Source organism: Oryzias latipes, chromosome 21, assembly GCF_053564925.1.
Source record: "Oryzias latipes strain Hd-rR chromosome 21, Olatipes_Hd-rR_3.1".
Lineage (NCBI taxonomy): Eukaryota > Metazoa > Chordata > Actinopteri > Beloniformes > Adrianichthyidae > Oryzias > Oryzias latipes.
Window position 1 is genome coordinate 535,654 of NC_136257.1, and position 17,402 is coordinate 553,055.

The 17,402-nt window shown below is 45.4% G+C and overlaps 1 protein-coding gene across 1 annotated transcript; it reads left to right on the forward strand.

The window, feature by feature from the left end:
- Positions 1–3,921: 3,921 nt before the first annotated feature.
- Positions 3,922–4,914, forward strand: LOC105357606 (gamma-crystallin M3-like). Its single transcript, XM_011492825.3, has 3 exons — positions 3,922–4,065; positions 4,142–4,390; positions 4,595–4,914. The coding sequence occupies exons 1-3, from the start codon at positions 3,994–3,996 to the stop codon at positions 4,874–4,876; spliced, it is 603 nt and encodes a 200-aa protein (XP_011491127.2). The 5' UTR covers positions 3,922–3,993; the 3' UTR covers positions 4,877–4,914.
- The last annotated feature ends 12,488 nt before the right edge of the window (positions 4,915–17,402 follow it).

Genomic DNA, 17,402 nt, shown 5'->3' on the forward strand with positions numbered 1-17,402 from the left:
AAACTCACCGTTGGCATGGCATGAAACATGGAACAAGGCATGAAGGGATGACGAGGCATGAAGACGTTAATGGACCAGCCCAAGAGGAAGGAAGAGATGAGACTTAAATACAGGCAGGGCAGACAAGACACAGGTGAACAAGATCAGGACAGATAGGGACCAGGAAGTAAAACTCAGGAACATGACCAAAAAGAACACCTTTCAAAATAAAACAGGAAACAGAACCAAACATGACAGAACAAGAAATAAATCAAAAACCAAGACAAAAGAAACCCAAACCATGACAGTACCCCCCCCCCTCAAGGAACCGCTCCGAGGTTCCAACAGTTCACAAAGGAGGAGGGGGCTCTTGAAACCAACTGTGACCGACAACGAAGTTCAGGGAGGCCGGGCTCGGCACGCCAGCAAGGCCGAGAAGAATCCGGAGGACGGCCGGGGGGCCGAGCGGTCCGGCGAGGCAGGTCCGGAGGACGGCCGGGGGGCCGAGCGGTCCGGCGAGGCAGGTCCGGAGGACGGCCGGGGGGCCGAGCGGTCCGGCGAGGCAGGTCCGGAGGAAGGCCGGGGGGCCGAGCGGTCCGGCGAGGCATGTCCGGTGTGGAATCTGGCATGGAGTCGGGCCAGCAGTCGGCCGGCGTGTCAGGCGTGGAGTCGTCAGGCGTGGAGTCGTCAGGCGTGGAGTCGTCAGGCGTGGAGTCGGCCAGCGTGTCAGGCGTGGAGTCGGCCGGCGTGTCAGGCGTGGAGTCGGCCGGCGTGTCAGGCGTGGAGTCGGCCGGCGGGTCGGGCCAGCAGTCGAGCTCTGGCGGGTCGGGCCAGCAGTCGAGCTCTGGCGGGTCGGGCCAGCAGTCGAGCTCTGGCGGGTCGGGCCAGCAGTCGAGCTCTGGCGGGTCGGGCCAGCAGTCGAGCTCTGGCGGGTCAGGCGTGGAGCCGAGCTCTGGCGGGTCAGGCGTGGAGCCGAGCTCTGGCGGGTCAGGCGTGGCATTGGAAGCGGGGACCGGTCGGGGGGTGTAGCCGGCACCCCCCTGGGAGCAGGGACGGGTCGGGGTGTAGCCGGCACCGTACTAGGAGCAGGGACGGGTCGGGGTGTAGCCGGCACCCCACTGGGTGCAGGGACGGGTCGGGGTGCAGCCGGCACCCCCCTGGGAGCAGGGACGGGTCGGGGTGCGTCCATGAGCACCACTGGAGCGGGTTGTGGTGCGTCCGGGACCACCACCGGAACAGGATCGGGTTGGGGTGCAGCCGGCACCCTCCTGGGAGCGGGGATGGGTCGGGGTGCATCCAAGACCACCACTGGAGCGAGTTGTGGTGCGTCCGGGACCACCACCGGAACAGGATCGGGTTGGGGTGCAGCTGGCACCCTCCTGGGAGCAGGGATGGGTCGGGGTGCGTCCATGACCACCACTGAAGCGGGTTGTGGTGCGTCCGGGACCACCTCCGGAACAGGAAGGGGATGTTGAAGGGGACGGCGGGGACGACGGCGACGACGATGACCCCCCTTCATGGCAAGACGGCTCCCTCTCCAGTCAAGATGGCTCCCCTCCATAGCAGGAGTGCAAAACTGGAGCATGTCAAAGTCCCAATAGGACCTGGTCCTCTCTGCTTCGAGGCAGTAGGCCTCCAAAAGCCGCATGTCCCGCTCTGCTGGTTCCAGGTAAAAATGGGGCTGGTCCATTCTGTCATGTGAGGGGGCTCGAGAGCAGGTAGGACCCAGACACAGAGGCAGGAGGCAAACGGTTCCAGGGCAAGGGATTTATTAACGTAACAAAAGGCGCTGCAGAGCAGGATCACAAAACCAAACTCACCGTTGGCATGGCATGAAACATGGAACAAGGCATGAAGGGATGACGAGGCATGAAGACGTTAAGAGACGTTACAGACGTTAATGGACCAGCCCAAGAGGAAGGAAGAGACGAGACTTAAATACAGGCAGAGCAGACAAGACACAGGTGAACAAGATCAGGACAGATAGGGACCAGGAAGTAAAACTCAGGAACATGACCAAACAGAACACCTTTCAAAATAAAACAGGAAACAGAACCAAACATGACAGAACAAGAAATAAATCAAAAACCAAGACAAAAGAAACCCAAACCATGACAGCTACAGCTCAATGCCAGTTGGATGCTGAGTATCGCGCTGCTTTGAGGTTTCTAACAAACTATAAGGCCTGGAATCATCACTGAAAACTGTACTCTGGAGTGGGATGGTCGTCTCTGTCCATCTGCAGGGTCACACACTGGTGCATTTTTATTTACAAATCTCTTCTTGGACTTTTACCTTCCTGCATATAAAGCTGATCAAGCTGAGGACTGTAGAATCATATGCACTGCGTTCCAATGACCGTCTGTTGCTCGTAAATTGACAGTAAATGATAACTGAACTGAACAATCCCTCCCCTTGGTGTTCCAAACAGGAAGTACCTGCTGGTCCCAAGAAACTAAGATCCCATGGACTTCTACAGAGAAATAAACCAGGTTCACCCACATTTGGAGTTTTAGAGGAGGCCAGCGCTGGGGGGTTAGGACCAAAACCCGCGCCACAGGGACAAGGACATCCCCTAGCTAAGATGTGATATGATCCCTGGTTCATGGTCCCGCCAGAGAACTGAGGGAAGCCCACCTACCTCGTGGGTGTTGTTTGTTTGTGTGTGTGTTGGAGTGTATTTGTTGAGTTGTAAGGTGTGTGTAATTAAGGGTGCAGTTAAAATTGGTGAGTGGGGCACCGAGAGAACATCGCCTGGTTACTCGCAGTAATGTCCAAACACCCCCCCCCCCCTACCAAGGGTCCTAAATGTCTAAGGTGGAATCAAAAATGACAGGGGAAGGGCCCAATTCCATGTGGCAACCATGGGAGGGGGACCAGTGCCAAGTAGCTCCCCCCTAAAGTGCATCGCAGGCTGACCACCGCCCACCCCAGTCTCCCCACCCCAGGGGCCCCATAGCAACGAAAGCTGATCCCCCATGTCTTGCATGTTCCTAGGGACAAACCCAGGCCCCCGCACCCAAGCGCCGCCTCTCCGAGAGCTTTGGTCAGGCTCTTACAGGACCGAGGCAGCCCAACTAGTCAGTACCCCCACCGATTGCCTCAGTGGAGACCCCAACCCGCCAAACATCCATACCTATGGTGGACCACACGCCCCCCCCCCCCCCCCTCTCACAGACAGCCCCGCAGGAAAGGGCAAGCCTCATCCACCCCCACACCGGCCATGGAAGGTGTCACCCGGAGCAACTGCGGGCCCCAAGAGGGTTGCCCCTACCTGTCCCCGGACCAGAGAAGGAGTGATCCCACCCCCAGGTGCAAATGGGCAGCCATTAGAAGGGGTGTGGCCTTCTAAGGTGCTCGCTGCAGATTGACGAGACTGTTTGCCATAGAAATGTAGACAGACCAGTCATGGCTCACTGGGGACGTCTGGTTCCAGCATGGCGAAGGACATGTTGCGGAAAAATGCCGACTGAATCAACTTCATCTGGATGGAACCGGAAGCAAAGCATTTCTCATGGGTGACATCACGTGCGATTCGTCCAGTTCTATGTTATACAGTCAGTGGTTTTACCCAAACACTGGAATAAAACTGTATTTCTAAAGCATTTTTCACTCAGTTACACGTTACATGGGAGAAATAATACATTTTGTTTTCAGTAACTTGTCATCAGTGTGAAGGCAGCATTTATCGGATGAATGTTGTGGGGCCTTGGCGTGGTCTTCAATCTGGGTCCCTGCTGGAAAAATCTTCCCCACAGTTCCTGCAGATCATCAAAAAACCTGAGTTCATGACCCTCAGAGAAAGAGAACAGCTGTGCTTGTAGCGCTCTGCGAGTCGCAGCTGATAACTCTGCTGCCGTCACCCACAGGACAGCAGTTGGCACTGCACCAGATGCACACACTCTGGAATAATAACCATTAACAAAGTGATTTAACAAACATTTTAGCCCCGTGTGTTACGCTGCTGAGTAAGATATTCAAAACAAAGGCTCCATAGATCATTTAACCATCAGGATGGGTATAAAAGTGTCAGCGTTTGCCAGAACCAGTGCAGTCAGGGAAAGGTTGACCTCCAAAATGGGCAGAGTAAGAGAGAGCATTTTGATGCTTTTGCTTCAGCTAAAATCTGAACAGATCACGAATGAATGTGTTTTGTTTTCAGATCATCTTCTACGAGGACAAAAACTTCCAGGGTCGCTCTTATGAGACCAGCAGCGACTGTGCAGAGCTCACCTCCTACCTGAGCCGCTGCACCTCCTGCAGGGTGGAAAGCGGCTGCTTCATGGTCTACGAGCGGCCAAACTACATGGGCCACCAGATGCTGGTGAGACAAGGGGAGTACCCTGACAACCAGCGGCTCATGGGGATGAGCATGAGTGACTGCATTCGTTCCTGCCGGATGATCCCCATGGTAATGGGAATCCGCAAATCTCTTGAAATGTTACGAAAACTGATATGATATGAATGTAACAAAACTTCATGCATATATTCAAATTTTCATAAAAGTATACTTTTATTTCCAAGACATAGCTTTCAAAACAAATGCGATAGATAAAAAAGACTTTCAGAAACGCTTTCACACTTTGCAGAAAGTGAACATTGTGTTTCCCAACAGCACAGGGGGCAGTTCAGGATGAGGATCTATGAGAGGGAGAACTTCGGAGGTCAGATGCACGAGCTGAGTGACGACTGCAACTCCATCCAGGAGCATTTTCGCATGTCTGACTGCCAGTCTGCTCACGTGATGGACGGCCACTGGCTGATGCACGAGCAGCCCCACTACAGAGGCAGGATGATGTACCTGAGGCCCGGGGAGTACCGGAGCCTCAGGGACATGGGGGTGGGCTCCACTGACATGAGGATAGGCTCCATCAGACGGATCATGGAGTCATGTTAAAACTGAGCTCATTGTAATAAACAAGTGACATACGCTCAGTATTTGTGGAGGTTTTCTGGGAAATAAGTAAAAATTTGTCACAGAAAATCGGTTCCTGCAGTAAATATCAGCATTTCTTTATCAGCATTGCTCTTCTTCCACTCCTGTATCAGAGACAACTTTGCATCTGTTCTCTATAAATGACTTCATTTACAGTAAAACAGTCCCTTTGAAAAAAAACAAGTCCAGTAGACTTTAACACCCAATAATATTCTTATAAAAAACTCTTGAATCCTAAAGTTTTGATTTATTAATTGTCACTAAAAAACCAACTGCTCTCTCAGAACCAGACAGATTCCTGTACTTGAACAATTTTCCACAGATAATCCAATAGTTTCTTGGGTCATTATTGTAGGAACAATAAAAATATAAAAGTGATATTAGACTGAATAATTCATTTTAGTTTATTTATAACTGCTTTGTAAGCAGGTAAAATTTGTAAGAATAATAATTTCTGTATTTTTTGGGATGAAAAAACTTTCTTAGGAAGATCATCCTGTGAAGTTTGAGAATAGAAATGTGGCGGCTTACTCCTTCCCACCCGGCATCATCACATGCTCCAGTATGGTTCAGATGCTGACAGAAAGGACTTTTGGCTAATCGGACACAAACCAAACAAACACAAAGCGACTTTTTCATGAAGACCTTCTGAATTTTGGCCAGAGCTGAGAGTAAGTCACATTCTGAAAACCTCCTCTTTTTGAGGCACTTGGAAGAATTTTAGCAACATTTATAACTTATTAATATTGTTTTTACTAAAAGACCCTGGAAAACAGAAAAAATATGAAGTCTGCCAAAAGAAAAATCTCTATTTTGGTTGAGCTCAATCTTTTGCTCAAAGGGTAATAACCCACATCCTCTACAAGTTACCGAGTTAAAATAGGCGACTGTGCAAAAGTAGATTTTTAAAAGAAAATCTTCTCACTTTGATAAAGGTTTTGCTGTAAGAAATATCCCCAGACTGGAACAAATCATTATATTTCACTGACATTTTACAAGAGCTAATTGTTAATTATACTATAAATTGTTGCCAGGTTTCAATGTAAAATGTGCTTTCTGATATTTCATCTTTAAAATTTGTTGCTGTTAGCCGTTTTCCTGATGAATGTCTCCCTCCGTTCTGACGAATGACGGACCTGTCAGACATCAGAACAGATGTGAGTGAGGAACAGGGATAATTCAGGGTGCAGAGCAGCCTCATTTCTAGATTTATTGACCCCGGTTCTTTGCTTAACTTAGCTCAACAAGCTTAACACGCGTGTTCATTAATCGCTGCAGTCAGCTGAAAGCACGTTTGTTGCCGTTTGAGGACAGATCATTCCAGGCGGACCAATGGACTCTCAGCTGTTTTTTTTTCCTGGAATACTTATTTTCACCACAGACATCAAAGTTAAGACAGACTATTTATTACCATCTTTAAGCAATCAAAACTGACAAAAAAAGGGTGATTCCTGCCCAAACCATGACTCCACCACCTCCTTGCTGGGCAAATAGAAGGTTTATGTAGAACTGCAGGCCTCTGGAGGATCCTACACCTTTATGTTGGTAGGTCTCCAGCAAGAGGACCTGGTTGCAGACTATGGCATGGTGCCTGAACATCATTGATAAATGGCGTATACTTATATAGTGCTTTTCTACCTACAAGGCCCAAAGCACTTTACAGTCACAGTCCCATTCACCCAGTCACACACACAGTCACACACACAGTCACACACACATTCACACACACAGTCACACACACATTCACACACTGATGGCGGCTCCGCTGCTGAACTCTGGCGCGAACCTCTCACCAGAGGCAAGGTGGCTTTCAGTGTCTTGCCCTAGGACATTTTGACTCATGGGCGTGCAAGGCGGGAATCGAACCTGCAACCTTACGATCATGTGTCGACCGCCCTACCGCAGCACCACGGCCGCCCTCATTAGCTGAAAGTGGAAACTCATAATCACAAAAGGAAGTTCACCCCCCCTTTCAAAGGTCAAAAATGACCTTTTCTTTCCAAGAATGATAACAAGAAACTATTGCGATGAAGATTTATGTACCATTGGTTAGCTGCACATGCCGCGTCTCTGTAAAACACAACACGGAACAGATTGATTGGGACAGGGAGAACAGGGAGACAATGAAAGGAGCATTGAGTAAGAATACAATTGTAATAATAGAAAGTGGAAAAAAACATCAAAATAACAAGTTACAATAACAGCAGCGGTTTCAGCAGTCCTAGACCATGCTGTTGTATAGCCTGACTGCTGTTGGGATGAAGGACCTCCGGTATACTTCCTTTTTGCCCTGGGGGTGCAGCAGTCTGCGGCTGAACGAGCTACTCCTAACCGTCACACACAGAAGGTGGGAGGGGTTGTTCCGGATGCTGGACAGCTTGGTCAGCATCCTCCTCTCACCTACAGACTCCACTGAGTCCAGGGGACAGCCCAGGACAGAGCTGGCTCTCTTCACCAGCTTGTCCAGTTTCTTTTTGTGGTCCAGCAGACCACAGCATAGAAAGTTGCTGATGCAACGACAGTCTCATAGAAGGTCTTGAGTAGTGGCCTACACACACCAAAGGACCTCAGTCTCCTCAGGTGGTGGAGGCGACTCTGGCCCTTCTTATGCAGGACCCTAGTGTTGTCTGACCAGTCCAGTTTATTGTTGATGTGAACGCCCAGGTACTTATACACATCCACCCTCTCAATGTCCAGTCCCTGAATGACCACTGGAGGAGACTGAGAAGCCTTTTTGTGGAAGTCCACCACCATCTCCTTTGTTTTGGTGGCATTGATGTGAAGATAAGATAAGATAAGATAAGATAAAGATACTTTATTGATCCCAGCTTGGGAAATTGGTTGTTGCAGCGTCGGCGTTAGGCTCAAGATACAAACATACACACAATAGACGACAACAGAGAACCAGAACAGTCAATCAGAAAGAAACATCAGTGAATTAGAACAGTTGAATTGCGTGCCACATCAGGAGAGAAAAACAGACAGACCATAAATGACTTTATCTATTGCACATGGATGACAAGTTCTAGAGTCCAATGGAGTGAGGTATGAAAGATCTCCTGAAGCGGTTTGTGTGACAGCGAAGCTGCCTTAGCCTGTTGGAGAAGGAGCTCCGCTGACCCAAGGTTATAATAGTTTCGGATTTTTTATTAGGGCCCGAGCACGGAGTGCAAGGACCCTATTGTAATTCGAATGTTTATTATTAGGGCCCGAGCACGGAGTGCAAGGACCCTATTGTATCTGTTAGAGTTATTATTATTATTATTATTATTCTTTTTCTTCCGACGGAAGAGTCGCCTTTTTGAGGCCTTTAACATACCCCAAAACTCACCAAATTTGGCACACACATCAGGAGTCGCGAAAAATTTCGTATTTTACAGGAGATTGGCATGGGCGCACAAAAACGGCTCGACAGCGCCACCTACAGTGACATTTGTCCCGAGCCCCCGCATATGCTTTAACATACAAGCTTGATTTTTTCAGGACATGTTCATCAGATGGAAACCTACAAAAAAGTCTCTTGGTACCAAGCTGTCAGTCGCACAGGAAGTCTGCTATATTGGTGTCAATATGTCATTTTTGCTCTATTTTGGACATTTGTAGGCCTCCTTCTAGAACGAACTCCTCCTAGAGATTTGTGAATAATGACTCCAAACTTTGGTTTTGTAAACTAAACACATGTCCGATGTTAAATTGCGAAGCTTTAAAAGTATTACGGATGTTTGTGACCGTGGCGGCGCGTCGAACTTGGAGGTCATTTCGAAAACACGCCATGAAACGGAAAATGGCCATTACTCAGCCATGTATAATCCAATCTGATCCAAAATTGATATGCATGATTTTAGTCTGACTCTGAACACATCTGCAGTGAAAGAATCTGGAAAAAGTTTAGCGCCACCTGCTGGCAAGAGGAAATGACATGTTTGACTTGGAGCATCACTGCTCCAAGTAGGATGAGCCGACAAACCTCAAAATGATGTCCACCTGTTGAAAAGCCATTGAAGTTTACTCTGATAAAAAGCCATAACTTTCAATGCGGGGGTGTGGTCGTGACAGAGCGGCGAAGGTGGGCGCCTCGCCGTGCACACAAAAGTTGCTCTCACGTGCACATTCCTTGTCCAATCTCACTGAAATTCGATGGAGGTGATGAAGCTTCCATTCTGAACCAATGGATATGACAATCTTGGACGAGCTCTATAGCGCCACCTAGATATTGACAAATACATTTTATGTCACATTCTGACCTGTCTTTTCTCTGTGCTTTGTCCGATGTTCATAAAATTACAACAGGAGATACTCACAAGGGTTTTCTCTCATTGTGTAAAGTTTCATGGGTGTACACCTGACGGTGCCTGCGCAAGCCACCGCCAAACAGGAAGTGGTTGATTGCGTTGCAGTCAGATAATTAAAAATTCATAAAAAATCAGCCGTTTTTCTGACGAGGCTGAGATTTCAGAATGAAATTCCCCTATACATATCTCCAACTTAGATATACAGCACTCGCACGGGTGCACAAAAACGGCTCAATAGCGCCACCTACAATCTTTGTTTTCGCGAGCCCCGCCATGTTCTTTAACATACAAGCTTGATATTTACAGGACATGTTCATCAGATGAAAACCTACAAAAAAGTCTCTTGGTACCAAGCTGTCAGTCGCACAGGAAGTCTGCTATATTGGTGTCAATATGTCATTTTTGCTCTATTTTGGGCATTTGTAGGCCTCCTTCTAGAACGAACTCCTCCTAGAGATTTATGAATAATGACTCCAAACTTTGGTTTTGTAAACTAAACACATGTCCGATGTTAAATTGCGAAGCTTTTAAGTTTTTACGGTTGTTTGTGACCGTGGCTGCGCGTCAAAATTGGAGGTCGTTTCGAAAACACGCCATGAAAAGAAGAATGGCCATAACTCAGCCATGCATAATCTAATCTGATCCAAAATTTATGTGCATGATTGTAGTCTGACTCTGAACAAATCTGCAGTGGAAAAATATGGAATAAGTGTAGCGCCACCTGTTGGCAACAGGAAATGACATGTCTTACTTGGAGCCTCACTGCTCCAAGTAGGATGAGCAAACGCACCTCAAAATGACATCCACCTGTTAAAAATCCATTGAAGTTTACTCTGATAAAAAACCAAATCTTTCAAAGCGGGGGTGTGGTCGTGAAAGAGCGGCGAAGTTGGGCGTCTCGCCATGCACACAAATGTTGCTCTCACGTGCACATTCCTTGTCCGATCTCACTGAAAATAAATGGATATGATGAAGCTTCAATTCTGAACCCATGGATATGACAAGTTTGGACGAGCTCTATAGCGCCACCTAGTTATTGCATGGGGCACATTCTGCCCTGTATTTTCTCAGTGCTTTGTCCGATGTTCATAAAATTACAACAGGAGATACTCAGAAGGCTCTTCTCTCATCGTTTAAAGTTTCATGGGTTTACACCTGACAATGCTTGCGCAAGCCACCACCAAACAGGAAGTGGTTGATTGCGTTGCAGTCAGATAATTAAAAATTCATAAAAAATCAGCCGTTTGTATCACAAGGCTGAGATTTCAGAATGAGATGCCTCCTACATATCTCCAACTTAGTGTCCAGAGCCAATCACTTTTACACTTAAGGCCTACTGGTGAATGAAGCAGCAGTAATGCAGACATTTTGGAAAGTCTGGGTCAGCTTTACAGTGAGTGATGAAACCTGTTTGTCTATTGATCATAGCAGGAGCCCCGTCTGCAGTCACTGCTACCAGCTTTTCTAATGGTACCTTTTTCTGCACAAAAACTCCTTTACCGTGTTATACATTTCAACTCCTCCTATATTTGTTTGTAAGGGCAGTTCTGTCAAGAGTTCTTCTCTTGATGTAAAGAAAAACAAAAAAAACAAACAAACACACAGCTGCGCTGCACTGCTGCTGTCTAGAGAATCTTCAAACTGGATGCAAAACAACATGCGCTTTGCAAGATCCCATTCCACCTGATCAGCCAATTTATCAAACATAGCTGACACATGTCGAGACATTGTAGTGGAAATTAGATCACTTCTATTCTTCACATCTTTAGGTACAGTGTTAGTGATTATCATCATTGCTTGATTGACAACTTTTTAATCTGAAAAGGCCTTCTGGATGAGAAAATGAGCAGGACTAAACAAAGCTTTGTTTGAATTTTTTTTCACAATATATGCAAAAATATCAGTCCTTCAAGGAAACAGATTACACCCCCCCCCCACCCCCACCTTCCGCCGAAAGGCTGCTGTCATGTTAAATGTAGCTTGCAGCGCCAGAATGCAGAAGGAAGAACGACACAAAACGGCTCGAGCAGGGCATTGTTCATTCACTCACTCGTTCACGCTATATGCAAAAGTCTTTGTCCCTTAAGGCAACAGATTACAGTCCCCCCCTCCCACACCCCCCACAGGCTGCTTTCATATTAACATTAGCTTGGAGCTCCAGAATGGACAAGAAAGAACGACGAGAATGGCTCGAGCAGGGCGTTGCTCACGGGGCGGTCGCTCGTGCCAGGCGGTCGCACGTGCTCGGGCCCGCTAAATGCTACTTGTAGCTTTAATTATTATTATTATTATTATTATTATTATTCTACCGGAAGAGTCGCCTTTTTGAGGCCTTTAACATACCCCAAAACTCACCAAATTTGGCACACACATCAGGAGTCGCGAAAAATTTCGTATTTTATAGGAGATTGGCATGGGCGCACAAAAACGGCTCGATAGCGCCACCTACAGTGACTTTTGTCCCGACGCCCCGCATACGCTTTAACGTACAAGCTTGAATTTTACAGGGCATGTTCTTCAGATGGAGACCTACAAAAAAGTCTGAAAGGACCCACCTGTCACTCGCACAGGAAGTCTGATATATTGAGGTCAATATGTCATTTTTGCTTCATTTTGGACATTTGCAGGCCTCGCTCTAGAACGAACTCCTCCTAGAGATTTTGGAGTAATGACTCCAAACTTTGGTTTTGTAAACTAGACACATGTCCGATGTTAAATTGCGAAGCTTTTAAGTTTTTACGGATGTTTGTGACCGTGGCGGCGCGTCGAAAATGGAGGTCATATTGAAAACACGCCATGAAAAGAAAAATGGCCATTACTCAGCCATGCAAAATCCAATCTGATCCAAAATTGATGTGCATGATTTTAGTCTGACCCTGACCACATCAGAAGTGGAAAAATCCAGAACAGGTGTAGCGCCACCTGCTGGCAAAAGGAAATGACATGTTTTACTTGGAGCATCACTGCTCCGAGTAGGATGAGCCGACACACCTCAAAATGATGTCCACCTGTTGAAAAGCCATTGAAGTTTACTCTGATAAAAAGCCATAACTTTCAATGCGGGGGTGTGGTCGTGACAGAGCGGTGAAGTTGGGCGTCTCGCCATGCACACAAAAGTTGCTCTCACGTGCACATTCCTTGTCCAATCTCACTGAAATTCAATAGAGGTGATGAAGCTTTCATTCTGAACCAATGGATATGACAATCTTGGACGAACTCCATAGCGCCACCTAGATATTGATAAATACATTTTATGTCACATTCTGACCTATCTTTTCTCTTTGCTTTGTCCGACATTCATAAAATTACAACAGGAGATACTCATAAGGGTCTTCTCTCATCGTCTAAAGTTTCATGGGTGTACACCTGACGGTGCCTGCGCAAGCCACCACCAAACAGGAAGTGGTTGATTGCGTTGCAGTCAGATAATTAAAAATTCATAAAAAATCAGCCGTTTGTATCACGAGGCTGAGATTTCAGAATGAGATGCCTCATAAATATCTCTAACTTAGATATACAGCACTTGCATGGGTGAACAAAAACGGCTCAATAGCGCCACCTACCATGTTTGTTTTTGAGAGCCCCGCCATGTTCTTTAACATACAAGCTTGATTTTTACAGGACATGTTCATCAGATGAAAACCTACAAAAAAGTCTCCTGGTACCAAGCTGTCAGTTGCACAGGAAGTCTGCTATATTGGTGTCAATATGTCATTTTTGGTGTATTTTGGTCATTTGCAAGCCTCGTTCTAGAACGAACTCCTCCTAGAGATTTTTGAACAATGACTCCAAACTTTGGTTTTGTAAACTAAACACATGTCCAATATTAAATTGCGAAGCTTTTAAGTTTTTACGGTTGTTTGTGACCGTGGCGGCGCGTCAAAATTTGAGGTCGTTTCGAAATCACGCCATGAAAAGAAAAATGGCCATTACTCAGCCATAAATAATCTAATCTGATCCAAATTTGTTGTGCATGATTTTAGTCTGACTTTGAACACATCTGCAGTCGAAAAATCCGAAACAGGTGTAGCGCCACCTGTTGGCAACAGGAAATGACATGTTTTACTTGGAGCATCACTGCTCCAAGTAGGATGAGCCGACACACCTCAAAATGACGTCCACCTGTTGAAAAACCATTGAAGTTTACTCTGATAAAAAGCCATAACTTTCAATGCGGGGTGTGGTCTTGACAGAGCGGCAAAGTTGGGCGTCTCGCCATGCAGACAAATGTTGCTCTCATGTGCACATTCCTTGTCCAATCTCACTGAATTTCAATGGATATGATGAAGCTTCCATTCTGAACCCATGGATATGACAACTTTGGACGAGCTCTATAGCGCCACCTAGTTATTGCATGGGGCACATTCTGCCCTGTATTTTCTATGTGCTTTTTCCGATGTGCATGAAATTAAAACTGGAGATACTCAGAAGGCTCTTCTCTCATCATCTCAAGTTTCATGGCTGCACATCTGACGGTGCCTGCGTAAGGCACTGCCAAACAGGAAGTGGTCGATTCCGTTGCAGTCATATAATCAAGCTTTATAGGAAATCAGCCGTTTGTCTCAGGAAGCTGAGATTTCAGAATTAGATGCGTCCTACAAAGCTCCACGTTTGAAAAGCAGCACTATACGTAGGAGAAACATTTAACCACCTTAATCACCCTATTGTGCTAAAAGCAAATTTTTGGACATTTTGACTCAAGCAAATATTTTTATCATAACTTCTGTTTAGTTTATCAGCACCAAAATAAAAAATATTTACATTTATAAAATGAACTGGTCAACTCTAGGATTTTATTTATTCAATCTTACATCCTCAAGCTTTTCATCAGTCTCCCCTGCTGCAGGAGTGGAGTTAGCCCCCCCCCCAACCCCCGGCTGTGTGCTCACATGTAAATTAGCCAGGAGTGGCAGACAGAAAGTAGAACAGTTAGAAAGCCTAGTTCAACCCTAAAATACAACATTTTCCTTTGTTTTGTTTGTCTTTTATACATCCTTAGCACTAATCATTGCTTTTTTATTCATCCAAAATACAATTAACTTTATATTTTATCTTTTTTTTTTTTTTTTACAAACAAAATATATGAATGTGCTCCAAAACAAAACCCAGCCTCAGTACACTCCTACAGATGTAACATCAGACAGTAAATGTCTCTTTTATGCTTTTTTTAATCAATGCTGCAACTTCTTTTCATTTCCTTTCAATACATCCAATAAAATTAAACTACAATGACAACAAACACAACATATAGCAAATGTCTCTAAGAAGATTGTGTATATACAATATGTACCACCTTTAAACACCAAATAAATAACAAATCTTTCTAATAAAATCACAAAAAATGGAACACAAAATGTAAAACCCAAATTAGAAATTGCAATTTTAAAAAGATACATTTTTCAGCAGCTTTTCAAAATCAATCACATATTTTACTCTTCTGTGGATGAAACAAAGAAGTCCAGAATAATGTAGCCACTTCTCCAAAGTCTCTGTCACCTTCAGTTTTAAACAAAGTCTGTGAAAATCCATTATACATTGGTCACATGTATTCAGAGACCTGCTAAAAGTGCACAATTGTAAAAGCTCTTTTATATAGACAACTGTTTGTTTGCTTAGAGCTCTAAATATAAAAAAATGCTTTTCTATCACCTAGACACAGGTGGAGAACCACATCAACTGGATTAGTAACAGGGAAACATGTTTAGGTTTAAACTTACATCAATAGACAACATGAAGCTGTTCATCACATTTTTGACCTAAACATGTAAACACATCCTTGGCTCTGCGGTTAGGAAATGGTAATTGGGAATCTCTTCATACCAGGAGCCAGCCTGAACATTGGAACATCACCACAGTGCCCACCCAGACTGGGACAGCAACGGGGTCCACTTCACAGCCGTGAGGCTGCTATGTTTAACTCCAGCTGGCCCAGCAAGGGAGACAACTGCAGCAACATCCACTGACCAAGCTGACAAGCCCTGGCAGAAAAGATCCCCACAAGAAAAACACTGGCTCAGGCAGGCTGGTCAATAAAAAAATATAGTTTTGCCAATGTCTTGCAGCTCGCAGATCAAGTGGTTTAGTTTTCCAGTAATGTCAGTCAAGAATACAAGTTCAGATTCACCATATTCATATTCACCATATTCAGCAGATATCTCCACCATTAGCACCTTAAAAATCCTGTTCTGTTTTGCTTTGCAGCTGAGGTTTTTTTTATGATTTTCACAATAGGAATCATTATATGTCCAGAGCCAATCACTTCTGCACATAAGGCCTACTGGTGAATGACGCAGCAGTAATGCAGACATTTTGGAAAGTCTGCGTCAGCTTTACAGCTTACAGTGAGTGATGAAACCTGTCTGCAGTCACTGCTACTGGCTTTTCTAATGGTACCTTTTTCTGCACAAAAACTCCTTCACCGTGTTATACATTTCAACTCCTCTTGTAGTTGTCTGTTAGGGCAGATGTGTCAGGAGTTCTTCTCTTGTGGAAACCAAAAGCTATGCTGTACTGTTGCCGTCCACAGACTCATCACACTGGACGTTAACCACCTGCACTTTGCAAGATCCCGGTCCAGCTAATTGGCCAAGTTATCAGACATAGCTGACACTCATCTAGACATTGTAGTGGAAATTGAATGAGTTCTATTGTTCTCATTCTTAGGAACAGTGATAGCAATTATCATCATTGCTTGTTTCTTAATCTGATAAAAACCTTCTTCTACTTGATGAGAAATTGAGCAGGTCTAAACGAGGCTTAGATTTAAGAATTTTTTTCATGCTATATGCATAAGTCTTTGTCCTTTAAGGAAACAGATTACAGTCCCCCCCCCCCCCCCCCCCCCCAGAGCTGCTGTCATATTAACATTATCTTGGAGCTCCAGAATGGACAAGAAAAAACAACGAGAATGGCTCGAGCAGGGCGTTGCTCACGGGGCGGTCGCTCGTGCCAGGCGGTGGCACGTGCTCGGGCCCGCTAAATGCTACTTGTAGCTTTAATTAGTTTTAGTTTTTATTTAGTTTTGAATTTTTTTTAAAAATTTATTTAGTTTTAATTAGTTTTTAGAGGCTGCTTTACTAGTTTTTATTAGTTTTTATTTTTTGAAATTGCTTCGTTTTAGTTTAGTTTTTATTAGTTTTAGTGTTAGTTTTAGTTTTTTTTTTGTAAATTAGGATATTTGTCAGGTGCATGATTCAAAATCACCAGAATAAGTATTGTATGATAAAAACGCAATCAAAGATACATTTTGAAACACTTATTATTCAGAGGACACAAGGACAACCATCCTTAAATTAAAATACAACAGCCGACAACATCATTACGTTATCTGCTCTGGCTTCTTTTTCGGGGGAGGGCGGGCGACAGGCTAGCTTGTCTAGGTACTGTTGATTTGCGTTGTTGTGTGCGCTTTTTAAATGTACTTTTAGATTCGTAGGGTTTTTCCCTTTGAGGAGCGTTCCACAAATTTTGTCTCCTGCTTCGACTACAAGGCACTTACTTTAGTTTTCGACGCTGTTATATTCAAAAAAGTCCCAGATAGGACTCTCCCGCTTTCTCCCAACTTTTACTGCAGCCATCACGCTCATGTAAATGTCTATGACCACGCTAGCCGGCAGTGTCTGACAGACATCATGTGACGTCACAGACTACGTGATGCCGTAAGGTTCAGATTAAGGCCCTGCGCGGGACTATTTTCTTCATCCCGCGCCCGCTGAATTTCTGACCAATCCCGCCCGCTCCCGCAACGTATGCGTTACACTCCCGCCCACACCCGCAATATGTATGTCCACTCCCGCCCGCACCCGCAAAACTCATAGAATTTAGTCCCGCACAGTAATAGAGATGCATTGATTTTGTATCGTCTCCCGTCCCGCAGGAAAAAAACACGTATTTGTATTGATATTACTAAAGAGATTCATGTCCCTCCTCCAGCCTCATCTTTTCATGCATTCCTCTTTTGTCTAATTTGCAACTTAATTATTAAATATATTTTCACAAATCCCGTTCGGTTAAAAGTGTGCGTGTGTGCGCGCGCAGACAGACGGCCTGAAGCGCGCTCTTAGTAAGAGGCGGGGCGGGGCGCACCCCCAACAACAGGTTAGATGACAGAGGCCATTGGGCGTCTCTACCTGGTGCTTTCACGGAGCTTCAGTACATAAGACTCCAACAGCCGCACAGCCTAACGTAGTCCGCTA

Bases quoted from the DNA above. Each gene is read 5' to 3' on its own strand.
- LOC105357606 (XM_011492825.3), top strand. From the start codon at position 3,994: ATGGGTATAAAAGTGTCAGCGTTTGCCAGAACCAGTGCAGTCAGGGAA. The intron at 4,066-4,141 runs GTAAGAGAGAGC...TTTTGTTTTCAG, and splicing joins TGACCTCCAAAATGGGCAGA to ATCATCTTCTACGAGGACAA. The intron at 4,391-4,594 runs GTAATGGGAATC...GTTTCCCAACAG, and splicing joins CCTGCCGGATGATCCCCATG to CACAGGGGGCAGTTCAGGAT.